Source organism: Microtus oregoni, unplaced genomic scaffold (assembly GCF_018167655.1).
Source record: "Microtus oregoni isolate MIOR12 unplaced genomic scaffold, Mior012 000168F_ref0000490, whole genome shotgun sequence".
In the NCBI taxonomy this organism is placed as follows: Eukaryota; Metazoa; Chordata; class Mammalia; order Rodentia; family Cricetidae; genus Microtus; species Microtus oregoni.
This window is the reverse complement of record NW_024544824.1, coordinates 322,085-329,434: the sequence shown is the minus strand read 5'-3', so window position 1 is coordinate 329,434 and position 7,350 is coordinate 322,085. Positions and strand designations below refer to the sequence as shown.

At 48.0% G+C, this 7,350-nt stretch overlaps 1 protein-coding gene across 2 annotated transcripts; it reads left to right on the top strand.

Annotated features, from left to right (window-relative positions):
* The first annotated feature begins 316 nt into the window (after positions 1-316).
* LOC121445239 (40S ribosomal protein S14) lies at positions 317-5,299 on the top strand. Of its 2 annotated transcripts, none has more exons than XM_041647280.1 (5): positions 317-463; positions 2,460-2,610; positions 2,873-3,034; positions 4,552-4,628; positions 5,184-5,299. In XM_041647280.1, exons 2-5 carry the CDS (start codon positions 2,462-2,464, stop codon positions 5,249-5,251), a joined length of 456 nt encoding a protein of 151 aa, XP_041503214.1. In that variant the 5' UTR covers positions 317-463; positions 2,460-2,461; the 3' UTR covers positions 5,252-5,299. The 2 variants fall into 2 exon arrangements, with proteins under 2 accessions (XP_041503214.1, XP_041503215.1); XM_041647281.1 differs by having other exon boundaries at positions 442-557.
* The last annotated feature ends 2,051 nt before the right edge of the window (positions 5,300-7,350 follow it).

The following is a 7,350-nucleotide window of genomic DNA, read 5'->3' as shown; positions in this document are numbered from 1 at the left end:
GTTGAATATAAGATGCTTAGTGCAGAGTAGCATGTAAGTGTTGAGCAGCTTATTAGCGTACTGGGCAAAATGGGCAAAAGTTGCATGACAAGGTTGTTGCCGTTATTCCCCTCCGTACCACGAGATGCGCTGTCGCTTCTAGCTGAGGTCTTGATGGCGGAAGTTCGTCTAGCTGCGGCCACCGCGCCCAGCATCATAGCCCACTTCGCCTCCCGAGCGCGTCCGCTCCGTGCGGTGTCATAGGTCGATCTTGTCCCAGCGACACGCAGCACCCGGCGTCCTTAATAAGCCACCTTCCTCGCCGGCAGTTTTAGTTTCCCTGACAACAGTGATAGAGGCTTCTTCCGGGAGCCGGCTTCCCTCCGTGACCTCAGAGGTACACTTCCGGGACGCGGAAGTGACCCGTCTGCCCTCCCCTTCCGTCTCTCTCTTTCCGGTGGAGGAGTCTGGAGACGACGTTCAGGTAGGAGGCCCGGCCGCCGAGAATCGTGCGACATCCACTGGTCAGGGACATCTGCGGGGTCGGGGCCGAGGGCTGTGCGCGGTATCCGAGGCAGGTGCGTGGTAGAGGCGGCCGGCCATGCGCTCGGACTCCCGCCGGCCCCACAGGAGCCCAGGGCTGCGCCGTGTCCCGGAGGCGGCCTTCTGGCCTGAGACCGGGAGGTCGGGAGTGGGTGCGGGTCCTGCCGTGGGCCTCGCCGTCCAGCCACAGCCGTCGCGCAGGGCGCTCGGGGAGCGCGTCCCCAGCCGCTAGTGGGCCGGCATCGGCACCCCTTTAGATTGTTACGGGCGGTCGCAGGCCTGCGCCTAACCTCGTTTTTCATATGAAAAACGCGAGTAGGCTTCTTACTCTGTAAACCGAAGAGTAAAAGGGAGTGTCAGAGAACCGGGTCCCTGTGCGGAGTGCTCCCAATTCGTGGTGGTTCCCTCCCCCGAGTCGGACACATTGCCTGTCGGGGTGCTCCCTAGGAGAGTCGGACTGATGGCCATGTGTTTACATTTCTCGGCATAATCGTTTTCTCATCTCCACTGAGGACAAAGCTATATCGAGTAGACGTCATGCCCCAACGATGTGTACCCCACCGAATCGTGTTGGTTAGCCTAATGTGCGGGGAAGGGCAGGTGACCGTACATCCCCAACCCTGCCCTTGTGCTTTTGGCAAGTAGACCCCAAATAGTGTATAAGGAAGACGTTGGAGAGGTCCCAGGTCTGGTTGAAACCTACTTTTAAGGCCTGGGGTGTTTTTGTGGAGTAGGGGCATCCTATTTGCTTGGATACAGCCTGATTTTTGTGAATGCTGCTCAGCACTAGTTTCTTTCGAAGATGTTGGTAGTTTGTTCTGGAATTTACCCTCAGGTAGGTCAAAGGCCTGCCCGTGGCTTTTGCCAAAAAAAAAAAAAAAGCCTCCTTTTTTGTCTTTCCCCAGGTCTTACATTAAATAACATTATAGGCTAGAGCAGTGCATGAACCTTTCACGGGTCTTGCACAGGAGATACATTTACAGTTCCTAACAATAGCAAGATTAGAGTCACAAAGTAACAACAGTGATTAAAAGGTCACAGCTTTGGGCTGAGAACCACAGAGCTAGAGTTACTTGATCTCCTGAGCACTGGATTTTACACATGGAGATCTTTCCCATTAGACTTCCTGAAAGGCATACCCTGACCATCCTGGAACTTGTTCTGTTGACTAGGCTGGCCTGCATATTAGCAGCTGGAGAGATCCTCCTGCCTCTGACTCCTGAGTGCTGGGGTTAAAGTTATACACCAGCACACTTTGGTATTGCTGGCTCTTTTACTGTTTGCTACTAGTAAAAGTTGGAAGGTTGGTTCTAAAGGGTGAGGCTGTTGTGGGGTGAACTCGTGGATGGGGGCATCTGGTGGGATACTAAGTGTAGAAGGCTTTGAAGGCTGTGTTGGCAAGGATGAACTGAAAGGGATCTTCCTGCCATTCACCAGTGATCTTGGCCTTGACTTTTTTGTCTTTTAGGCTTCTTTGGGCTCTAAACTGTGGTCTCTGGGGTCCAGGAGACTTAGATTAAATATTGTGTGTAGGCAGAGAATCCCCTCACCTGGTTGTGGTTGTTCACTGCCTTATAGTTTACTTCATTTGTATCACACTGGACAAATAAACTTCCAGGCTCAAGGAAGGGGAGTTATGAGTGGAACTTGGGCCAGGACATGAGCTCTGTGTTTATTTTGGATAGCTGTTTATGAAAAAGATGCATGTGGTAGTTGCTGGGACAGTGGGCTCATCCAAAAAATGCTTTGAGCTTTAGTTGAGAAATTGTCTCTTCTCTTGGCACCTCCCTTTTAGTTACGGCTCAGTAACTTCCCCAAGTAAAAAGAGGTAGGATATTAGGGAGCCAGAGGAGGAAAACCTGGGTTTTCCTTTAGTACGTTGAAAGAATGTTCTGGACCCTTTCGTCTGTTAACATTGAGGTTCTCCTTCCATTTAGAGATGGCACCTCGCAAGGGGAAGGAAAAGAAGGAAGAACAAGTCATCAGCCTTGGGCCTCAAGTGGCTGAAGGAGAGAATGTATTTGGCGTCTGCCACATTTTTGCGTCCTTCAATGACACCTTTGTCCATGTTACCGATCTTTCTGGCAAGTGAGTACTTCGGCGAAAAGACATAAAACTAAGCCTCAAAAGGACTGATGTGGGAGGAATTGTATTAATAAGGAGTTTGCCTATAAAGGGTCTTTGGACACCTGTAAATACAAACAGCTCTTGTCTTGTTTAGAACCGGGATATATGCTCAAAGTAATGAGCCTGTCATACCTAAGCTGTTAACAGTGTGCCCATTGGTGTCAGTAAGTGTTCCATGTCTCCTTGTTGGAAAATGAAGGCACAGTTCTGCTTTTGTCTCTAGGGAAACCATCTGCCGGGTGACTGGTGGAATGAAGGTCAAGGCTGACAGAGACGAGTCCTCTCCCTATGCAGCCATGTTGGCTGCCCAGGATGTGGCCCAGAGGTGCAAGGAGCTGGGCATCACCGCCCTGCATATCAAACTCCGCGCCACAGGAGGAAACAGGTATGGGAAATCCACTGGTGGGGGGCTGGATTTGAGATTTGATATGTCTGAAAGCAAACTGTTGTAGGCATGTATGTTCCTAGTTAGGCATAGTGGCAGATACCTGTAAGCCCAGCACTCAGGAACCCACGTGAGAGGATCTAGAATTTGGGGTTAGCTTCGGTTATACAGTGAGCCTCTGCCTTAAAAAAAGATAATTTGTTCCTTTATGTTTATGTTCCTTTATGTAGAGTGCTTTTGTAGCATATATGAGCCCAGCTTTTTGTTCCCCAGTACCGTTTAGCCTGGGTATGGTAGTACGCACTTGTCTGACAGTGGAAGGGGGGGTTAAGGGTTTCAGGTTGGTTATTGGTTGCATAATGAGTTTGAGGCCACCTTGAGCTAAACACTGCTGCTTAAATGATGCACTGGGGTGCATAGTCCAGATAGAGACAACTGCAAGAGGAGCTTCTTCAGGTGAGAAAGAAGTTGGGCATTAAAGGAATGAATGATAGGCGTGAAGTGTGAGTCAAGAAGCAAGGGATGGAGCCTCGCTTTTTTGTTTGTTTTTCGAGACTGGTTTTTCAAGACAGGGTTACTCTATAGATTTGGAGCCTGACCTGGAACTAGCTCTTGTAGACCATGCTGGCCTCAAACTCATGATCCTCCTTCCTCTGCCTCCCGAGTGTTGGGATTAAAGGTGTGTGCCACCACCACCTAGCAGGGTCTTTATGTCTTACGGAGCAGAGCAAAGATGGGCATGAAAACTAGACTAGGCTGGCTACTGATTGGAAAGATGCTAGACAGGAAGCTGTTGGATTGGTCCCTGCAAAAGATGCAGGAGCCAGAAAGTAGGGATCAGCAGCAAGGGGAAGGACAGAGCAGGACAGGCGACTGTGTTGCATGAGAGCATTTTATACTCCCCCCCCCTTTTTTTTTTCCTTAAGGATTTGTAGGCATGGTGGTGCATATCTTTAATCCTAGAATACCTCTGGCCTGCCACCCACACAGACACAAAAAAGGGTGGAAAATACCTGGTGGTGGTGGCACACACCTTTAATCCCAGCACTCAGGAGGCAGGGTGGGTCTCTGAGTTGGAGGCCAGCCTGGTCTACAGAACAAGTTTCAGGATAGCTAGGACTGTTACACAGAAGCCCTGTCTTGAAAAACCAAAAAGGAAAAGTAGAAGAAATTACGCAAGTGTGTATGCGTGCCCTGTGGAGGCCAGAAGAGAGCTGTGAATCTCTTGGAACTGGCATTGCAGGTGCTTGTAAGCTACCTTGTAGGTAGCGGGGACAGAACCAAGAAACAGGCCTTCTGCCATCTCCAACCCTCAGCGATTTTGAAAGGATTTTTTGGGGGGAGTCATGTAATAATAAAATAGTGACCACAAAGTCTAAAATTTTATGTGGCCCCCTCACAGACTATTCATATCTTTAACTATAGGCTCTTCCCCACCCCCATTCAGAAATGAATTAAAACCATATGAGTTTTAGAAACATTCCCACTGATTTGGCCAACAATCCTTCATTTTCTAGGACCAAGACCCCTGGACCTGGAGCCCAGTCAGCCCTCAGAGCTCTTGCTCGCTCAGGCATGAAGATTGGGCGGATTGGTAAGTGCCCCGTCTAGCTAAGGTTTGGGTTTATTCTAAAGCATTCATTGACCCCTTCCAAACCATGTGATGTGCATACATGGTTCGGGCTTGTCTGGTGGTGGTTACTTTTGTTAGAGGAACCTGTAGAGACATTGTAAGAGTTGATCTCCGTAAATGCCGCTCTGATACATCATGTTTTCCCCATCTGCGGTGGGAAAGCCTAAACCCTTCTGAATCTGATTTCAGCAGCCTTTGTCCCTGATTACTAAATATTAGAGCATGCTCCTTGGGCCAGTCCAAGTTGCTCAGTGTAGGTAGGGGCACTTTCTGTTAGTCAGTAGGCTCTGAGTTAGGAACCTGAGTGTGTCCTTCCCCTCCGATGTTTATGTGCCTTCTTATAGCCCATGTCTCCTTCTAATGTGAGTTGGGATGAGGAAATGGGCAGGTGGGGGGGGGGCTTGTTTGCTGACTACTGGGATACATTTGGGCAAGAATGAATTCTGCTAGTTAGTCTCATTGGCTGGGAAGGCCTGTGTCTTCAGGCAATGACATTTTTCTTCTTCCTTCTCACAGAGGATGTCACCCCCATTCCCTCTGACAGCACCCGAAGGAAGGGAGGTCGTCGTGGTCGCCGTCTGTGAACAGGACTTCTCAAATTATTTTATGTTAATAAATTGCTTTGTATCAGCTGTTTTGGTCCTTTTGTTTTTCTTAATTGCTTTGAGGCAGGGTCTCCATAGCCCTGGCTTCTTGGTACTCACTGTGTAGATGGACCCAAACTCAAGAGATCCACCTCTCTCTGCCTCCCAAATGCTGGATTTAAAGGTGTAGACTACCAGTCCTGGTATTTGTTGTTACTCTCAATTTGAAACCTGCCTCAAAAACCAAGGCAGTGTGTTTCGGGAGATGTAAAGACACTGTGCAGAGCACAAGCAGGCCTTTTCGGCTTCTCGTGTCTGTTGGGCAGGTCTGGGTTTGCAGACTGGTTTTCTGAGCATGGAACCCGAGAAGAGGTGCTGAGGCTGCAGCTTTGGCATTTGCCAGCCAGCACTGTTTGAAAGTGGGACCGCTGATAGATAGCACAGGCATTGGGGCAACTGGCCTCGGCCGGCAGGGCAAAAAACTCACAGATTGAAAGCATAGCCTACATAGGGAATTCTAGGCCCGGCAGGTCTTCATAGCAAGACTGAAGCAGCCACAGAAGTGAAGCTGTTTGGATCGTCTAAACATGGATAGGTTTCACTGTAGCTCAGGCTGGCCTCAAATTTGTGTCAATTCTCTTGCCTTGGCTTCCTTTAGTTCTGGATTGCAAGTGTGAAATAACAGTTTGGTTCTTTGTTTAATTTTCAAGACAGGGTTTCACTATCCTGGAGCTAGACCAGGCTGACCTCCAACTCAACAATAATCTGCCTGCCTCTGCCTCCTAGTGCTGGGATTAAAAACCCATTTTAATCTGACCACCTGGCTTCCATTTTGGGTCTTAAAAGGGCCAGAGCAGCGGGCAACTGTTGATCCAAGTGTAGCCTGAGCAGAAGAGGAGCCTTCCAGGCCTGAGCCATATATAGACCAGTGTGGGTGTGTTTCTCCCCTACCCCCTTCACACCGGCTGTGCAAGATGGGTAACTCGCGCTGCACTTCTGTTGCTTTCCTTAGCACTTCTTGGAGGTTGTTCCACATTGGTACATAAAGTACCTAAGAATCGGTCACCCCACAAATATACACCAAATCCTATTTTCATCAGCAACAAAAAAGATAACGGGTTTTGCTTTCCGGAAGTTTGCATCTAGTTCCAAGGACGGTGTTCAGATGGTACTGAGTGTTCTGGAAGGATTTTTTTTATTCCTTTGAGACAGGGTCTCTGCCTGGCTGGACTGGTATTCAGCAGAGATTCCCAACTGCCTCTGCCTTCTAAATTCTGGGATTATTAAAGGCATGTACTATGTCGGGCAATGGTGGCGCATGCCTTTAATCCCAGCACTCAGGAGTCGGAGGCAGGTGGATCTCTGTGAGTTCGAGACCAGCCTGGTCTACAGAGCTAGTTCCAGGACAGGCTCCAAAGCCACAGCGAAACCCTGTCTCGAAAAAGAAAAGAAAAAAAATAAATAAATAAAGGCATGTACCACCATTCATGGTCACATCCTGAATCTTAAAGATGATTAGTGTTAAGACTTTTAGGTGCTGCTGTTCCTGTAACAGCTGAGAAAGTCAGTATGGAGAGTGATTAGAAGAAGCTGCCTTTGGCAGCACACTTGTAATCCTAACGAAGTTAGGGTTACTATGCAATTGGGGCTATCCTGGGTTACAATTTGAAACCTGCCTAAAAAAAAAAAAAAAAAAAAAAAAAAAAAAACACAGGTATGGGAGCATGTTTTTAACCCCAACACTCGGAGACAGGCAGGGCTATATATGTTCAGGCACACATAGTGAGACCTTATTTCAAATAAAAGCCCTTAGAACATTGGCAAAAATGTTTTGTTTGTTTACTTGTTCTTAGTTTTTTTTTTTTTAATTTTTTTTTTAATATTTATTTATTTACTTATTATGTATACAATATTCTGTCTGTGTGTGTCCGCAGGCCAGAAGAGGGCACTAAATCTCATTACAGATGGTTGTGAGCCACCATGTGGTTGCTGGGAATTGAACTCAGGACCTTTGGAAGAGCAGGCAATGCTCTTAACCACTGAGCCATCTCTCCAGCCCACTTGTTCTTAGTTTTAAATTCATGTGTATATGTGTCTAT

Coding starts and splice junctions, on each gene's coding strand:
- LOC121445239 (XM_041647280.1), top strand. CDS start 2,462: ATGGCACCTCGCAAGGGGAAGGAAAAGAAGGAAGAACAAGTCATCAGC. Junction 3,035..4,551: donor CGCGCCACAGGAGGAAACAG/GTATGGGAAATC, acceptor TTCATTTTCTAG/GACCAAGACCCCTGGACCTG. Junction 4,629..5,183: donor CATGAAGATTGGGCGGATTG/GTAAGTGCCCCG, acceptor TCCTTCTCACAG/AGGATGTCACCCCCATTCCC.